At 41.1% G+C, this 19,935-nt stretch overlaps 1 protein-coding gene across 6 annotated transcripts in view; it reads right to left on the reverse strand.

Annotated features, from left to right (window-relative positions):
* Window positions 1-19,935, reverse strand: part of PSD3 (pleckstrin and Sec7 domain containing 3) — a gene marked incomplete at both ends in the record, with an annotated part of 417,861 nt that overhangs the window by 244,669 nt on the left and 153,257 nt on the right. For 3 of the 6 annotated variants that reach the window (XM_084231033.1, XM_084231037.1, XM_084231036.1), the window contains one exon: window positions 18,224-18,619. In XM_084231033.1, coding sequence (XP_084087159.1) covers window positions 18,224-18,619 — 396 coding nt within the window. Of the gene's footprint in view, window positions 1-18,217; window positions 18,620-19,935 lie in introns of all 6 variants that reach the window. The other 3 variants (XM_084231038.1, XM_084231035.1, XM_084231034.1) reach the window with 1 other exon arrangement.

Here is a 19,935-nt window from a genome sequence, read left to right on the forward strand (position 1 = left end):
GAACCAGAGAAGAACCCACAAGTTCACCAGGGCCCCACAGAGAAGGCGAAATCTATGGATTACAGAGTTTGTTACATTAAAATAAGACAACTGTCAATTTTTGGCTGTGTACCAGGTGTATGTTTTTTGGTTCCCTCATTTTTAAATTTTAGAACATTGTTATCTACGCAATTTCCATGGTGAATGTAAACTCACAACTAAGACTGGTGACACATCAGCTTCTCCGGGTGTTTCCAACTCCAGAAATTCATTACTTGACTATGAAACCAAACTAATCCTTAGATGAGTTCTTTGTGACCAATTAGGATATTCCCTACAAGAAGACAGAAAATGTAAAGCCAAACCCATTCAGCACATATTCACTCAGGTGTATTCCACTATTCTCTAAACCTGTTGGCCATATCTCCATCTCCATTCCTGATACAGCACTTACACACCTGGCATTTAAATAGGTATATTGATCTACTTGTTAGAAAATCTATGCAGGGCCTCCCTGGTGACTCAAGGAGTTAAGCACGGCACTATGAAGCAATACGCAGCCTCTGCAGCAAGAGTTCGATGCCCAGCAGGCCAGGAAGCTACCTACATGGCGCACCAGACCTCTCCTGTCTTGCCCTCTGCTCCCCTCAGCAGTGTATTTCAGTCAGTCTGCCTGTTCTGTTCCCCACTCTGTCACTGGTGAATCCTCTCACCCTTACATCACAGTAAGCACACACTTACTGTGCTCCACGCTCACATCACAGTTCCAAAGCAATAACCATCCTATGCCATGTGATGCACCATAAATCAATATGCATAAATCTTATATGCATAAATAAATAAATCTTTAAAAAAAAGAAATTCTATGCGAGGTAAATATCTGAGACCCCACCCTTTGGAAATGACAAGAAGAGTCAAATTCTGATCAACAGAATCTCCATTTATACATCAACTGGACTACAGATGGCCACACATTTGGTTATTCTGTCCATCAGACAAATCTGTATTCCTCTTCTGATGCCTTTGAGGCCAAGAGTGTGGATTTCTTTAGGTCAATTGTTTCAAAGAGAAGGATATTGTCCATGGCCTCTAACAGTTGCTCTAGCTGATATGTTCCCCAAGGGACTCACTAGACACACAAGATCCAGTGGCCAGTGACTGTCTCCCACTACTTGGATCAGTCTCAAGCCTTCTAATTGCAGGCTGCAGAGATAGTTTTTAACTATTTGTTTACCTTTTAACAGCAAAGTACTGAAGAAATTCAAATACACCTGATCATTCTGTGACCTAAAAATGTAGTCTTGTCCTGGGAAAGCCAGACTGAAAGATTCACACGTGATAGATTTGTTCCTCTGGTCAGCAAGTTTTAGATAAAGAACTCAGGAAGTCAGGATGGATGACTAGCACTGAGAACCACAGCAATACAAACATCTCCCACACAGCCTGGCAGAAGTTTCTTCCCCTGTCCCGAAGGGATCAGTGCCTCCAGCAAAAATACTCATTCTCCATTTCCTCTCATGGTGGCATCTTCATTTCAGTTGCCAGCTGCCATGGCATCATTTCTCTCTCCCATCAGGTACAGCTCCTATCACAACAGGTCTAAGGCAGGGAGGCCCTAGTCAAAGATGATAAGTTCTGGAAGACTATGAAAAAAGCAATGTTGAGACTGGTGGACTGTAAGTAGGACAATACTCAGTTTTCATACCCTGTCATCCTTAAACAGTCTTCATTACATTAGGTCTCAGAATTCTCCTCCTTCAGCTTATGTTTAGTCTCATTACGCATGTGTCTCATCTTTCTAGAACATAACTGTCCTAGGTCACTTAAAACGGGAAGCAGAAACTGGTCAATCACATGATAGATACAGCAAGGTAGAGAAAAATGGTAAAGGGAAGGTAGTCACATCTCCACCCCACCAGAGAAAGGCCTTTTAGTCCAGCCCTTCGTGTGCAGATGAGGAAACTGAGGAATCCAAAGAAGTAATTTCCTAGGTCTCATGGTTAGGAGGAGAGTTGGGTCAATGAAGGTACTCAGAGCTCAGCTGTGCTTCCCCTCTGAAAAGCAGAGTTTCAATAAAGGACCAGCTGAATCAACGAAAGGGCAGGGCTTATTTGAGAAAATTCCAAAACCTCCTTCTTCTGAAGACAGGCTGCAGGCAACCAGGAGTCATTCAGAGCAGATGGAACCAATGAGCTTCACAAAGAAGCAAGATAAATCCAATGACTAGACACTAGATAGCTACACTGGTCCAAAGCACAAATAGTTTAGTCTACCCAAATCAGTCCAGAAGAATAAGCCACTCCTTTCAACAATCCTTTAGAAAAAATGTTAAGAATCCATAGAGCACTGTGCAGTCTAAGTACTTTTACATATATTATTTTAAGGCCCCATTTTCCAAGTAAAGGACCTGAGCATCAAAGAAGCCTGGCCCAAGCTCACAGCTGGCAGGCAGCAGATGAAGCTGAGCCCCTATCTTCTAACTCCAAGTTCCGTGCACCTCCTTCTACACAGTCTCCACCCAATGTTTTTAATGACAAAAAGCCAAACACAACAGTAGACCAAAGGACTGACTGCACCACACCCCTAGGCCAGCTCAACAAAAATTAAAATCCCTGCTGGAACCCAACACAGGCTCTGTCTCTCCAGAACTTCAGGATGGAGCATTTTCCCAGCAGGTTGGAACCCAGGTCTCTGCAGAGGGACCCTGATGCCTCAGCATCCAGATGAACTCTGAATGGATGATGTGAATACAGCGGTGTGACTGGAGCTGGCTCTGTCAAGTCGGCTCTTGGTGACACAACACAGCTGTGCAGGCATTTCCCTTCCTGGGAGCTCTGGAACATTCCAAACCCTGCACTGCAAGCCAGAGGGAGGACCTGCCTGCACAGGGGGCTGGCAAATCCAGCAGAACTTTCCAGACCTCATCTGCACTTCTGCACTAAAAGACAATTCAAAACTGAGTCCCACAGAGCTGTGCAGACCACACCCGGCAAGGGCACCCTAGAAACTATCAGGAGGTACTTGTGAGGAGTGGAACCAGAGGGATTCCAATTGATATGCTTACCATTAAGACATATTCCATCCATGTTTTTGAAAATTTATTCAAAATTAAATTTAATAACTGTAAGGATTAAAGACTGCTCTGGAAAGTTACAGAGGCAAACAGAAGACACTAGACTAAAATAAACAATAGAAGTTATTTTAAATTAAAAACTTTAGACAGTGATCTAGACAAGACAACTTTATAATGCATAGTAGTATAAAGACTTATTTGTAAGTTATAAATTTGTTCTATTACAGAACAAATGGTAAAATCTTTGGAGAACCAAAAAAATTTATTTAGTACTTACTCAGTGGTAGGCATTTTCACATATTTTATCTCATTTAACCTCCTCAATAGCCATGGGAAAAAGATGTTATCCACAAGTTATTATCTAGGAAAGAAGGGCTGCTTTAACACAGTGCAAAGCTACCAACTCCTGGAGCATTAAGATAGAAAGGGCAAAAGCAGCAGCACAAATAAGCCAGTAAGAGCAGGCGGTCTGCACCAAGGAGGGAATACAGGAAGAATGGCCAGATTCTAACAATTATTGCAATTCTATTCCTAGTTCAGCCACGTCAAGGAGGCACATGTGCATGCGCCGCACCTCTCCATATCCAAAGATGATGCAGCGACACACTCGTGGGATATAACCTTAAAGACGTTTTCACATTGTTGATAGGTTTGCACTAACCTACCCTCTTTATTTCTCAACCCCCTTGCCACCAAAGACTACACCTGAGAAAGAGTGATTGAGAGTGATTGGGAGGGTATCTGGGGGGCTACCTGGAGCCCTGACACAAAGAAGCTCTGGCATGTATACAGTTTGAACTTCAAATTCATAACCACCATTCTCTTTGGTCTAAGTATTCTCATGAATCTCATATAGGGAAGAGCCATTTAAACATAAAAACAGCCAAAGTTTCTTAATATTTGAGGGGAAATTTTGCTACATGCTACCTATGCATTGCACCCCAGTTAATCCTCACAACAATCATCACTAAGTTAGGTAACAACCTCAGCTTCACATGTGAAAAAAACTGAGGTTCAAGTGCAGTTGAGTTATTTGCTGGAAGAAGCAGAGGTAAAACCTGAACCAATGGGCTGAAATGCTTAGGGTCAGAACCACTAAGCTTAACGCCTCTCACAAAGAATGCTTCACATACTTCTTTTCATATATTCTCTATCCTTTATTTTTAAAGCTATGAAACAAGATACCTAACTATAAAGTGGCAAAGGTTTTATACTGATGGATCATGTAAGACAAATACATTATGGAACACTGAAAATATAAATTTAAAATTGTGAACCTAAAATCTTTAATCAAGGCTACACATACACACAAACACCCCTGTTCCAATCAGGTGACTACCCTGGACATTCAAGCACTGAGTTGCTCACAGATTCTTGGGTGTTCATCCCAAGCATCCGGAGGAGGAATGTATTACCAATGCCCAGGCCTGGGGCGCCCGTCTTCACCATCACAAACCTGACATACACCCTACACTTGTCCATGCCTGCTGAGTATGGAAAGAGTTTCCCAGAGAAAAGCTGTAGAGCTAAAATTCTCTCAGCTCCAGGAAAAAAAAAAGAAACAACTCCCTATGCCTTTTTTCTTTAGATAATTGCTCAGCCTCTGATGCTTCAAACCCCATTCTGAACTCTAAGACAAATGGTGTTTCCAAACAGCATAGCCAGCCTTCCCTTTAGAGCAGTGACATACCAAAATAAGAATGACAGCCTTGTGCAGTAGTCAGAATGGACCCACTAAATGACCAAGCTCAAATTGGTGACCTTCCAATGCCTGGATGAAGTTTCACAAAAGGTAGCTGACAGCACACTACAGTCTAGGAGCAGCCAAGCTCTGTGTAACCACCTCAACAAGCAGCACAGCTTTTTTACGAGAAAAATCTCATCCTGCCCAAGCAATCCAGACCCTGCAACAAACACACCCTCTTCATTTCATTTTTGTCATCCTTATTTAGAAAACAATATATGTTTGAATTCTCACTTTCCTAAGTTCCTCACTTTCCTAAGTAAGAAACAGTTTAAAATCCAAGGAATTTTCTGTAACTACAATTACACATTAGCCAGCCCTGCCTAGGACCAGACAAAGAAAATAAACTTAATTCTCGTTACCTCCATCAGCAAGCGTCTGCCCACAGTTTTGTCACGAATACAAAGAGCATTCTCCAGTCCCATCTGTTCAGCAACCCTTCCTCTTCTGCAAGGGCTCTTTTAATGCCCTTCTACAGCTGCTTCTGTTGTGAGTACAAACTGCCACACACTGACTCTGTAGTGACATGCTCCCAGAATGCCACTACGTCCCTCAGGGGCTGAGGGATGAGAACTTGAAAGAAGTTGAAGGAGCACTTCCCCCTTGGCCCAGCCTCCCTGCTCTGCTCACAGGCAGAACTCACAGGCAGCTTCCCTCCAAGAGATCTGCTTCAAAAGTCCAGATCGGTGAAGTCACACATGACCTCACAAACCTAAGTTTAACTCTTTAGAAGCCAGGCAGGAGGCTGACAACAGAAAGGACAACTGTCTCGGGTTTTTGGAGTGGCTGCCACTAGGGGAGAAAGAAAAGTTTGCCCAACATCATTAAAAAAAAAATAATAATAAAAGAGCTTCAGCATTTTTTTTCTTTAATAGCTCTAAGGTTTTTGAAGTAGTGTTTTTAAAGACCATAACTTCCTACAGCACACATATTCTGGCCCTTAAAGGAATGGCTGAAATAGGGAACAGATTAGAGCTGATTTATTTACACTACATGAAATTCAGCAGAATGAAATTCACATTTAATCTTACATGATTTGTGTTTTTCAATTTTCCTTTCTAGTTTTGTTTGTTTTTCTCCTATCACTGGTGAGCAACTATTCATTTGTCCAGTTGTTCAAATCCTGCTTTAGACCCCTACAAGTGAACTAGCAACACTCACAGCTGTCAGACCCCAGCGACAACCCTCAGGGCTGGCTGAGACCTGGGGACGCAGGAGTCCCGCCATACGCTGAAAGGACAGCCACCAGACCTAACCAATGGATAACAGAGCTGCAGCGGCACCCCTAAAGGAAGAAGAGACTGGTTTTCATTTGCTTTCCCGAGCTTTTCCTTTGGGCTGCTATTTTTCTTGGGATTTGGGAATTGATTCATATTCATTCAACTTCTATTCATTCAATCACATTCAAATTCTTTTGATTTATAACATGCTAAGTTATTTATTTTCTGTGTAGTATTCATTACAGGAATATATACTTTTTGCTGAGCAAAAAAAGCAAAACAAGATAGCATTCATATAAAGTCCATGGACATGTGAAAGAACACTATGTGTGGCTTAAGGATGCAAACCTGTACATACCAAACAGTTGTTTCACTTTCTGATCCTTTTAATTCGCAAATAACTAACTTAGAAGGTAAAATAACTACTTTAGAAGTAGAAGTATATACAATTACATACTCTCCACAAAAATGGAATATGCACTTCAAGAATGCTGCAGTCTACTCAGAAAAATTGTTACCATCCAACAGTTTCATTCCTAAATATGTATCTATTTTAGAGAAATTCTCCCATATGTGCACAAGTCAGGAAAAAGAATGCTCACTACCATGTCATTTGAGGCAACAAAATACAAGACAATCAAAATGCTAGTAAGAAAATGAAAAATAATCATTTATATTCCTGTAATGACTACTACACAGAAAAAATAAATTAGGATGCTAGGAATCAAAAGAATTTGAATGTGATTAAATAGAAATTGAATGATATGTATCAATAGAATGAATTTGAAAAACTGAGAAAAAAAGCAAAACAAGACAGCATTTATATAAAGTTCAAAAGCATGTGAAAGAATACTAGGTGTTGCTTAAGGATGCAAACCTGTACCGAACAAATAACCACCCATGGGTATGGCTACCTTCAAGGAGGACAGAGGAATGGAACCTGGGAGGCATTCACAGGCATTTGCCATTCATCTGCAATGTTTAATTTCTTAGATAGGATGGTGAGATCATTGGCATTTATCATTTTTAACTTTTTTTGGCACGCCAAAGATGTTTCAGAAGTTATGAAAAGTCAACTACTTTTTGAGTATAGCAGCACCTGTTTCATATAGATGATTAACAGAACAGGAGGCACAAAGAGGTTTACTAATTCCCTCAACTTCCAGCTCTCAATTCCCCAAATCCAGCAGCTGTCACCAATTCTGCTCAGTTTGGCTCCCTTTGTCTGCAATCACCCCGCCCCTGCTCCTGAGACCATTTACACATGTCCACCTCATTCTTTAAAGTCCAGGGTTAAAAGAGGCACTTCCGTGAGGGCCTCAGGACACTCCATGCTGGAAGCAGTCCAGCCTCCCCAGAACCTTAATGTCTGGGCCTCCAAGCCCTGCTTTAGAGTCATCCGTGAAGTTATTTTATTGGCCCCTCTCTAGGAAAAACCTCATTCCTAGAGCAGCCACCACTAATTAAGTTCATTCCTCAACAAAAACTGAGTGGGTCCTGGCACAGAGGTGCTCTTGAGTCTCAAACTAAAGACTTGAGACGTTCACTGCCCATAGGGAGACAGACCCATATTCCAGTAAGGACAATTATATGATGAACCTTAAAATAATTGTTAAATGAATGCTGAGTGTGAATAATGAACTTTCATGACTTTGTTTCACAATAATAATTATTTACTACCTCTTATTTTCTCTATGCTAAAGACTTTATATTTCTACTCATCGACTAGAAAGTGCCACCTTCTTTATGTTGAGGTGGGGCTGCTTTAGAATTAAAAAGACAGTAAAACAAACTATCATTATAACTCCACACCTTCAAGTAATCTAAGGCTCTCAGAATTATTATAACAGATAAACAACATCTCAATTCCATCTAACCACAGTCCATTCATACCAGGTGACTTTGAAGACATTTAGAGACAAATGTTTTTTCAAGCAGTGTTATTACTGATAATAACAGGCAACATTTCTAGAGTACTCATCAAGCAGATGAGTACTTCCCCGATAAGGAAGTTGAAGCTTAGAGAGATAATTCACCAAAACTTGAGCCAAAGCAGCATGACTTAAGAACCCACACCCTTCCCTAAGAAGCCAATTTCCTTGCAGGAATCTGGATCAACCCCTACATTTCTAAGTAGGGACGCACACTCTGTGTTCTTTACACCAAAGATACACAAGCAAACATTACACAGCCAAGGCCAGTAACTTTACAGACTTCTGTCAAGAGATGACTCCCACCCCCCACTGACCAGAGACCTTTAATGGCCTACTCCCCAAGAACAGGGAGCTTTGTATTCCTGCTTTTCAAACTTTAAAGTGGTATGAGTCACTTGAATATTGATCAAAATACACATCTTGATTGGGTAGGTCAGGGATGAGGTCTGCATAACACATTTCTAATAAGCTCCAAGATGAGAAGCTACAACTTGGGCTGAATATAAGAATCACCCGGGAAGGTTTTAAAGCTGTCACCCTAGAACAACTGAAGCAGGTGCTATGGGGGTGAAGCCTGGGGAGTCAGAATGCAGATTCAGAGGTGGGGCCTGAGATTCTGTATTTCTAACAAGCTCCAAGTCAATGCTCCTGGCTAACAAGACAGTGAGCAGAAAGATTAAAAATCCCAGTGGATTAATGTGTATGATTTATGACATTTCCCTTTCATAATTCTATCCAGCAAACAACCGAATACCTACGGGGAGGTTGGGGTGCAGGCAAAGGAAATAGTATATGAGGCATGGGGATGAGGAAGCCCTATATCTAACATTTGGTTTAGATGGAGTTTAATATTAGTACTCATAACAAAGATTATGTTCAGCCTACCTTGCACTATGGCCACTCAGGTGCTGAATATTAAGGTTCTGCAAGGGGCTTCAGCCATTTCAACATGTACTCTATTTCAATTTATAGAATCCAATGAGATCCAGAGGAGAATAAAATCAAAAAGAAAACAAGAATAAAACCAATAGAAAAGCACTCATTTGGGGTTTAGTAATTGGTACTTCTATGTAAAATACCTTCAAATAAATATTCATTTGGAGAAGATCTCCATCTTTTCACTCAAACCAATGGACCAATGGGTAATATTTCTCATTCAGTATTGCCAGTCTGGTGGTAGGTGATGTCTATGGAGGAAATGTTATTTCTGCCTTTAAAAGTTAACTATTATATTGTTGACATGTAAATAAAAATAACGCAATAACATTGTAACGTGACCAACCCATACCAGGTTGGTTCATTAACGGTTCTAGCAGGCCTGTTGTCTTCATGCTCTCCGCCTTCTGTGGTCGCCGTACTCAGTCGCGCTCTGTCACTCTCCGCCGCACTCCTCCATCCTCAACACTGCACCACCACACAGCACTCTGCTGTGCCACCCTTATAAACCCAGTCTCTCAGCCCAGGTGTACCCACCTATGCATGCCCACACCTTACTCCAGGTGTCCACCATCAGGCACGCATTCAGGGCTGCAAGGATCCATCATTAAGCCCAATGGTGGGGGGGCAGAAAAGCCTGATACTTTACCTACCCTACAAACATCCTGAACAATTAACCACCACCAATCTATTTTTTGTAGAGAGCTATGATTCTTGTTGTAATATTGCAGACTTCTGATGTCCATTATCATTTGAAGTTTTTTGATAAAAGTCCATTCACACAGCCAGCACCTCCTAGCACACTTCACATCAATAACCAGGGCATTATTCTGTTTCAAGGTTTAAACTACAGAATTTGAACATCTCTGGGAAACCCTATAGCAAATGCCAGGCCATTTCCTGAAGTCATCACCAATTCATACAAAAGGTACCCAATAAACAGGAGAGTCCAAAACCACCAGAGCAAGGGCCAGGCTTGTCTAGGGAATCAAATGCATACAAGAGAAGCTTCCATTCTGGGCTTTCTGACATTCGAGCTGTCAGAGAAGGGAGGCAAGCACAGAGAACCGCCAGGAAACTCATCTTGAAGAGCACAGTTCTACAAAGGTGGACTCAAAATACACAAGCAGTGCCAAAGTGCTCCTGGGTGCACATCTCTTCCCCAGCCCACCCAGCCCTCTCCATGTCCTCCAAGATTTCACCTACTCCCACAGCTGCAAGCCTCACCTCTTAAATGCAGAGCTCCAAAGTCACCCAGTCATCTTCAATCCCACATATTCTGCATGCAGGAACCCTCACTGTCCTCGAATTTAACCTATTGAAACCTACCTATAGGGTAAGGTAAAAAGTATCAGGCTTTTCTGCCCTCCCGCCATTAGGATAGATGACGGAACCCCGCGGTCCTGAATGCATGCCTGATGGCGGGCACCTGGAGTAGGGTGTGGGCTTAGGTAGATGGGGTTCACCTAGGCTAAGACCGGGCTTTTAAGGGCAGCATCACGGGGACGCCAGCAGAAGCCGAAAAAGAAACAGAAGCACCATGAGAACAAGGTCACGAGAAAAACGCAGGAGAGCCCAGATAGAGTGAAGGCTTGCGGGGGGCTGGGAGGCCTGCCGGCCTTCCGGTCCCCCAGCACTCCTACCTGCCATGTACCCGGTAAATCCAAATAAAAGCCTGCAAAAGCCACTGAAGGCTCCAGGACTCTGACTCCTCCTTTATCCCGGTCTGCATGGGATCGTAGAAAACTTGCACTGTGGCCTTCCTGTCACTACACTATCCCATCACTAGGTGCTCCGCTACAAACCTGCTTCTCTCCCAACTCCACTGGATGGTTTCTTGATTCTATAATTGGTCAATGCTTAACACTGCATAATTTTGACTCAGACCCACTTACCCTGTATTAGAACATACACCAAATCCTTGCATCTTTTTTCTTACAAGGTTTTTTTCTTCTCTATTAGCTTATGTTCCTTTGACTAGTACTAAGACCATAACAAATTCATAACAAGTCTAAAATGAATAGCCACAAGCCAGAACTTAGCAAATCCTCACAACAAAACTGTAAACTGGGTGATAAGGTGATTTTCATTTTAGCAAGTGAATCAGCGTTCCCCCAAGTGAAACCACCTACCCAAAATCAAGCAGCTGATAAAGAAGATGACTTCTGATGAAGGAACACTCCCGTGACCACCCATCTTCTGATCCCAAGTGCCATTATTAATGTACTGACCTCTGTAAACTGCACTTTTTGAAAAGAGAAGCTTCCAGAAGCCCAACAGTGAGGCTTTTCAGATAGTTTCTAGTGGGAGAACAGCAGCTGGCAGCTCCAAGGCTCACTCAGGGCTGGGTGTGGAGAGGAACGGCATGCTTACTAAGATTGCTTTTCTTTAGGTTACTACTAGTTTGATACTATTGATTTTCATTATTCATCTTCAACTATGTACCAAACATTGCCAGGCCACTTGATTATCTTGCCTTGATTTCTTTTCGCTTGATTCATTTTATCTGCTCATCTTTCCTTTACCAGATGGGTATTGTTCATTCTATTTTGTACTTGGAAAGGTTCCCAGGTTTCATGCACCTATTAAGTAAATGAGGCACGATTTGAACCCAAGCTGACCTGGGCGAAACTGAGGAAGGCTCCACACCTCATCATGGGCAGGAATTCCTTTGCAGTTAAAAAACAAAAATCACTAATTCAGTTGCTTCAGGAAGTTAGAAAAAGGAAAATGAGAACCTCTTTCTATAGAACAATTTTTAAATGTAAAAGAAAAGGACAAAGAGATTGTTAGAGCAACCGCAACCCAATAATGAGTTTCTGAGGCAGTAGAGTGTCTGCTCCAAACAACAGAGCAAAAGCTGGGGACTCCGTGGTCAGCCAAAACTCTAAAGACAATTTTACAAGAGCAAATCTTTCCTTTTTCACCAGCTTAACTCGTGTCACATTATTTTAATTTCTTATTTTAATATTTATACATTATATTAAAATGCCAGCAGGTTTTAAATTGGGGTGGCAATTTTTTTCTTTTTTTGAATTTGCACTTCAACAAATTTATGTTAAGTATTAATCTTGCTTCAGGAGCCTTTTCCCTAGACAAGAAGATGCTAAGGAAGGAGGAAAACTGAAGAAGAAAAAGGATACTTCAAACACCAGCATTCCATTTGAGAAGGGGGAAAAACCAAGAGGAAGTCAGAAAACCACAATTATCAAATTCCAGTGGACACAAGACCTGGGAAAGCACTTTCCCCAGGCCTATCAGTTGCACACAGATGCAATCCACCCCTTCTGCTGTACTGAGCGACATCTGAAGGAAAAATCAGGAAGCTGTCTTATGAAAAATTCCTATCACACTAGATATTAGTAAAAAAGGTAATTTTTAAAAGCAGTTTATATATTTCAAAGAACCTTAACAGAAGATCCTGTTCTATTAATGTACTTGCACCTTCTTTTTTCCTATCTGTCCAAACTCAAGTTCAATAGAAATGGACACTATTCAGCCCTGTTAATGGTCACAGTGACAATATTTGTGCCTTACAGCCTACAGGTCAGAACTTACTGATTGGAGTTGTGGTCATCAGCAGATGGGCCGGCGCGAGAGAAGCACTCAGACACAAAGGAACCCATTGGAACATGTGTAACTGTAAGTCTAGTCTCTAATTATCCTTTCTAATTTTGGAGCCATGTGACTGGACTTCACACAGCACTGCTGACCCCGTCAGCCTGAGTGCTATATAGCTGGACCACAAAGGGAGGAGATGCTGCTCGGTGCTCCTGCATTAAAATACTGCGTGGCATCCATACAGTGAGCTATTTCCTGACCCACATGCAACTCCCTGGCCAACATTCAGGGTACAGTACACGAAAAGTGCCTGAGAGAATTTAAAAATTCATGTCCGGATTTACTCTACAATTTTAAGAGACTTTTTCACCTACAAAGATGGATCTATTAATATCAAAAAGGTATAATATAATTCTTTAAAATACAAACACTAAGCACATGTACTCTAAAAAAAGTATCCTTTGCAATCTGATACTAGATGACTGAAGTATTCTCTTCTTTGACTTAAATAGACAAAGTAACAGGGGAAAAAAAATCCCCCTCTGACTACGAAGCATGGCCAGAGCTGCGACTGGAAGGTGTTCCTGAGAGAACTAAGATTTGCTGAGCGTGAGAGCCTGCTCATCACCCTCTCACCCTCCCAATCACTTCACCCCTTTTTTAAAAGAAGCAACACAAAGAGAACAGTGTCATCTTGGGTTCAGAGGAAATGACTGTCAAATACTGTCACTCAAATCCTCTTTAATGACAAAGTAATGGCACAGATTGGAAAAGAAAGGGATTTTTAACTATACGAAGGCAATGACAAACAAATATATTTTTGTTTCAAGACCAAAATAAATGGTCTCTGGAGCCTGAGTGCCTGGGTTCAAATTCTGTACCATTTACCAGCTGTGTGACTGAGCAAGTTACTCAGCTGCTCTGTGCCTCAGTTTCCTTATGTGGAAAATGATAACATTAACAGTTCCTTCCCCCAGGTTATTGTGAACATTAACACCAGGGGCTACTCAAAAAAAAAAAAAAAAATAAGACCTGTGGGATACATACGATACTTATAATACGAAATCATGTTCAGAGACTATCTCTAGTGACCTTATATTTTCGACAGTTGACAAGAAACATTTTATGTAGTAAAATGAATACCTCTATAGGGATGGCTTACTTTTCTTGGATCATGTCTAGTGAGAATCAAAGAATCATTATCAGGTAGACTCGGGGTAGTCCTGTCCTTCCCCTCCCCTCTCCACCTGCAGACTTCACTGTATTTAATCTGCTCAGACCCCACCTCCCAGTCCACTGCCAAGGACACAGGAAAGGCCAGTGAACAGAAACAAAATGCTAGGCATGTTTTTATCACTTTTATTGTGTAAATATCACATTATTAATAAAATTGGAAAAAAAAATTTTCCTTGAATCCTATCGCTTTGGCTCTGAGTGCTTGGCGAGGGAAGTCAGTGAGGTGTCTGGATGTCCTGAACAGGCTCAATACCACCGTCTACTTATCTCTGAAGCAGGATGCTTTAATGCAGAGGAAATTTTTAAAGGTTTCCTTATTGATTACTTTAAAAATTCATGGAGACGTTTATTAAGGACTTGGTAATTTTTTTTTTCCCAAGACTACCAACTCACATTTCTGGATTTATGGAATTAATGAAATTAGATTTTAAAAAAGAAGATAGTTGAGGCCAGGCAACCTTGAACAGTGACTGTACCTGCTGCAGAATAAGGCAGTTGGAATTCTGGTACAGGATTTGTCACTAGAAAGTCATGTGGCTTTGGGTAAATCCATCTCACCAAACTGAGACTTGGATCCTTTACTTTAAAATAAGGTTATCTGAGGTCCCCTTCAAGCTGTAAAATGTCATAATTCTTCAACCCACGATATTAACAGTTCCTCTGGTGCTGCAACTTCTCCAAAGCATCAAGAAGGCATAGGGAGTAAAGAAAACATTAACATTATCCAGGTACTTTAAAATTTCCTAAGATTATTATTCAGCCTGCTCTACTTTTTTAAGCCCTAAACAGAAGGTAAACAGAGCCTCACCTATAAACATTATCTTATGCCAACTCAAGAACACAATGGGGTGCCCCACCCAGCTCATCTGTCCACATCACCAGTAGTGCTCAGGAAAGGGGGGACTTATCACGGGTCAGGAGCCCCATGAAGGAGGGCAAGAAGTCCACTAGGTTCATCTCTCAGAAGCTTCTCTTCGAAAACTGAAATATGTCCTCATGGCTGGGCAAGAATTCATTAGTGACAATGCAAGTGACAAGCTGAAACTTTAGCTCAAGATGGCCTGCATTATATACCACTGTCTGGAGCAGAGATGCTAAAGTCCTGCAGCCTAGCCCCACACTCTATCTGAACTACTGAACTCTGCCTTACTCATGATGGGCACCTATGCTGGCCAAGTGATGACTGCTTCCTATTCTGAGTGTTGCAAAGCATGCATTTACAAAGCTTTTGATCTAATGTCTTCCTGTTCTGACTCACTAATATTCATGCCTTTTCTTCATTTACTTACACTCCCTGTGGCTTCTGCAGTGAAGCCTCTCAGCTCAAAACACCTCAGTTGTCCAACCTGGTTTTTTTTTGTTGTTGTTTCTTCTAGAAGAATCACTGTCTATTTACACAATTGCTGAAAAACAGCTTCAAATCTTTAACCATAGTTGAAGGGTGATAGGAAACCACAGCTAAAGACCAACTAGTCCAGAACAAAACAGGCTGTCATGAAATAGTTCAAGAGATAAAAACAGTAGTAGATAATACTACATTATGCAAATAGGTAACTAATGCCAGAAACAAGAGGACTTTTTTTAACAATCTTTTCATAATGAGGAAAATACTTTTGAACAATGGCGAGGTCATGGTCAAACAGAGTTTATCAATCTCAGATGGACAGAGCAATGTAAAACAAACATTGTATATAAGCAATTTGAATTTTTTTTTCCATCCCTAGATTTCATAATAATGGTAACATTATTTCTTCGGTATAATTTTATTTATTTATTTTTTGTTCATTTATAATTTTATTTTTTATATTATTTTAAAAAATTTTTTACATCACTGTTCATTTTTAAACAACATTTGCTTCCCCCCAACCCCTCAGGTGTAATCCCCATAGAGTTTCCTTCACCAATGCACCCATGCACTATCACCTCAGTCCCCTGTGCTCTGATCCCTCTCCCTCCTCCTCCCCTGCAGTATGTCTCTGATTTATAATTGTCCATTTTTGCTTTGTTGTGTTTTGTACTGTTATTATTTTTTTACACTGATGTCTTATTGGGTTTCCCTATATTCCTGCTATAAGTGAAACCATTCGATATTTTTCTTTTTCCTTCTGGCTTATTTCACTGAGCATAATTCCTTCTAGTTCCATCCATGTTGCTGCAAATGGCATGGGTTTATCTTTTTTGATTGCTGAATAATATTCCATTGTGTATATATGCCACATCTTCTTTTTTTTTTATTTATTTGTTTGTTTGTTTGTTTATACATGCACTGGGTACAGTCAGAAGCGCGGGAGGGTGAGAGAATTCACCAGAGCCAGAGCAGGGAGCAGAGCAGGCAGAAGGACCGAAGTACACTGCTGAGGGGAGCAGAGGGTGGCAGGAGAGGTCTGCGCGCCATGCGGGACCCTCCTCTGGTGGCCGGGGAGCAGCCGGGGATCGAACTGGCGCGGCAGAGGCCGCAGGCAGCTTCGCAACCCAGCGCTCAACCGCTGCGCCACCGGGGAAGCCCTATGCCACATCTTCTTGACCCAGTCATCTTATTTTTGTGCATTTGGGTTGTTTCCAGGTTTTACCTATTGTAAATAGTGCTGCAATAAACATAGGGGTGCAGGTGTTCTTTTGCATCAATGTTTTTGTTTCCTTTGGGTAGATCTCTAGGAGTGGAATTGCCGGGTCGTATGGTAGCTCCATTTTTAGTAGACTGAGGAACCTCCAGACAGCTTTCCACAGTGGTTTGTCCAACCTGTTTTTGTTTTGTAATATGAACAACTTCCAATCACCCTAGAAAGTAGGGTTGGAATTTCAGTGAAATTGTCTGCATAATCTATCCTACAGTCTTTTGTCACAGCTGACAGTTACCACAGATGAAACAGAAGGACTCCTTCTTGGGGATGCTCTCCTCTCAGAGACATCCCCCCTTCTCAGAGATAGAAAAAGTCTAAATGTGGGTTTATCAGTCAGCCAATTTAATTCAAACATTTATTCATGCTCCTACTATGTACCAGGCACTATGCTAGGTACTTTAATCAATATTAACCCTTTATATCTCACAGCCACAGATGGCACTGAATATCATTAGCCCATTTTACAAATAAATAAATAGTTTTCCAAAAGAATAAGCAGCTTGCCCAAGTAATTCAGACCAAGGTCTCCAGCTTTATGTGACCTGTGTTCTTTTCATTGTCTCACTGGAAACTATTTTTTTTTAAAGATTTAATTTATTTTTATACAAGAGCTGGGGTACAGGCCAGAGGAGCGAGAGGGTGAGGATTCACCAGAGATAGAGCAGGGAGCAGAACAGTCAGACAGCAGAAATACACTACTGAGGGGAGCAGCGGGCACAACAGGAGAGGTCTGCTACACCATGTGGGATTCTCGCCAGCTGTCAGGGATCGAACCGGCACTGCAGAGGCTGCAGACAGCTTCATAGCGCGGCGCTCAACCTGCTGCACCACTGGGGAGGCCCTCACTGAAAACGCTTAAGAAAACCAACATCCACAGTGAAATGTTCACTTGGAAATGAACAGTTACAAGGTTATAGTGTGCCGGTCTTACATGTGCTCATCCAGTTAATTATAAATCTATAAACTGGTTATAGAAAATGCTTAACACAGGACAACTTATAAAGAGAAGTTGTTTGGAAACCTATAATATGAATTGACTTTAAAAAATACTGATTTTTTTTTCTTTCAAATAATTTATCACCCTTTAACGTCTCTCCTACCTCTCCCACCACAAAGGCAGTATAATCCAGGAAAAATACACCAAAATTGAATTCATAAATGAAGTTTAGCACTCTGCCCTCTGATGAAGATGCTACAGATAAATGGCCTGAGGATGATGAGCAGGAGGAAACGAAACACTGGATAATCCAAGGATTGACAGGAAATCACTAAATGATAGGCATGGTACCTATTACCTATATAATTTGTCATTTTACCTCCCATGGAGACTTAAATCTTAAAGTAGAAAGAGAAAATACTTATAGTTTTAATTAGGAATCAGCTCTATCAAGCTTCCATATAAACAGATCCTACCCCCACCATCCCAGGAATAGGAAGATTGCCTAATAGAATAGGACCTCACAGAGCGAAGGGCTGAACAAGACTTTGATCACCATCCAGTCCAACACCCCCAATTTACAGGGAATCTCTGGCTAAATCAAACAACGCCATCAACCAATGTCAGCGGCAGAAGGAAAGCCAAGCTCTCTCAGTGTTCTTTTCAGCCCTGAGCCACTGCAACCAAAGCTGCATCAGCAGAGACAACACCTACTCACCACCCACAAACATTCATCAGGATCCAATTTACACAGAGTAACCCCGGAAATACCACGGAAATACCCAATAGAATGACCACGGCTTGCCGATTTGGCAGTATATTCTGCTTGCCCCTAAGACTCAAATTACTTTTCATTCGCATCATTTGCTTATATCCATAGAAACTGGCCAAATGCTTTTCAAATATATTACACACTCAGATTTCCAAAGAGAAAATGCTACAAAAACCACCAGCATGAAATTAATGAGAATGGAACTAGTACCTTCCCCAGAAAGCAATCTCCTGGATGCCTTTCGAGTAGATGGTGTCGCTGGCGTCATCCAGCCCGTTGGTGATCCCACTGGAATAGCCCATCACTATTCCACCATCTGCTGAGACGCTCAGGATGTCTTGCTGTCCTCCTGCTGATGTCCTCTCAAGGAACTGACCACCTTCCTTAATGCGCTGCTGTATCATTGGCGTAAGAGGCATTTCAAAGCTAAAATAGCTATCAGGCTCTGAGTATAATGTTTCCAAGGATTCAGCACTGTAGTATAAAGAAGTGTTGTCCAAAATGGTTTCAAACTGGGAGCTGTACACATCAGTGGAATCCTCTGCATACCCGGACCCAAGGATGTCATCCTCTCCTCCCCTGTAGTGCTCCTCTTGATCAAGAATCCTGGAAAGGTGGTAAGAATAAAGAATTTCTATAGTTGACTGATGTTTTCTTTTATTTTCCTCCCTCAATTATATAAAATTATAACATTCCACAGAGCTAACACTTTCATTCACTGGAGTTATGTCTTAATAAATATTGTACAAGGAAGAGATCACTGAAACCTATCTTGGTAAAAGAATTCTTAATGTACATGTGCTACACTGGCCTCCCAGTAATTCAATACAGTTTCAAGTTAGTTTCTTAGGAGGCAAATACATGTTTCCAATGAATATTTGAATAAAATATTAAATTCTCATTTTAGCCAACTAAATTCTACATATTCAGATTACTTACTGCTACCATCATTCTTAATTTTATGAAGCAGATAAATATACTGTGTTAACTTAATGGACTAAAAATACACTAAACTGTCATTAGTCTATTACTACTTTCTGATTTAAATAAAATCATATGTCCTAACAAGAATATATATATTAAAATCCAAAGGCTGCCCCCTGCTGACAATAAGGCAATACTGCAGGGAGATTACAGGTCCAAAATCAATGGGGGGAGGGGGGGCGTGCAGGGAATAAAGAACAACAGACACATTTATCTATAGTAAGGCTAACAAAAGAGAGAAACCTAGAAAGAATTTATAAAATTATATGAGCAGGACATTAATTAATGTTGTTCAACATGTTCTTCAAATATTAAAATTGAACATTTAGGATAACTAAGTAAAATTTAAAAACTCAGAAAGAACAAGAGGTCAAGAGTTAGAGGAACCTGGAGCTGAGTCATGGATGTGCCAGTAGGAGACTTTACTGATCCTCTCTGTGAGGTACAGATTTCCATAGGAGTAAAACAGAAATAGGTATAGAACTACCTCATAAGTAAACTGCATTCCTAGGTATTATCAGGATTCACATTCAACAATACAGTGTCTCGACTATTTATAAATTACCCAAGTTCTACCATGTACACGTACTAAATACTGTTCCAGATTAACACTTCTCAATGGCTTTCCTTAGCACTTAAGAGTCAAAAAGAAAGTTCCCCTGATGAAGCTCCTCCCTCCACTTTCCCCATCACTGCCCTATGCACATCCCCATGCTCCAGCCATAATGGTGGAGTTTCAAATCTTCAAACTTGCCTTTGCCTCACTCAACTCCAAAAAGCACAAACAGTTTCACCATCCTGCACTCCTCCTTTGCACAAACTGTTCTATCTAGAATATTCTTCCTTCCTAGTCTTTCAGTCTATCATTTCCACAGAAAGGTATTCCCCAAGCCATCAACTGAATTAGCCTCTCTCCTCTATTCAAATTAATCCTCCTG

The sequence above is a fragment of the Talpa europaea genome (assembly GCF_964194135.1).
Source record: "Talpa europaea genome assembly, chromosome: 4".
NCBI classification, from domain to species: Eukaryota; Metazoa; Chordata; class Mammalia; order Eulipotyphla; family Talpidae; genus Talpa; species Talpa europaea.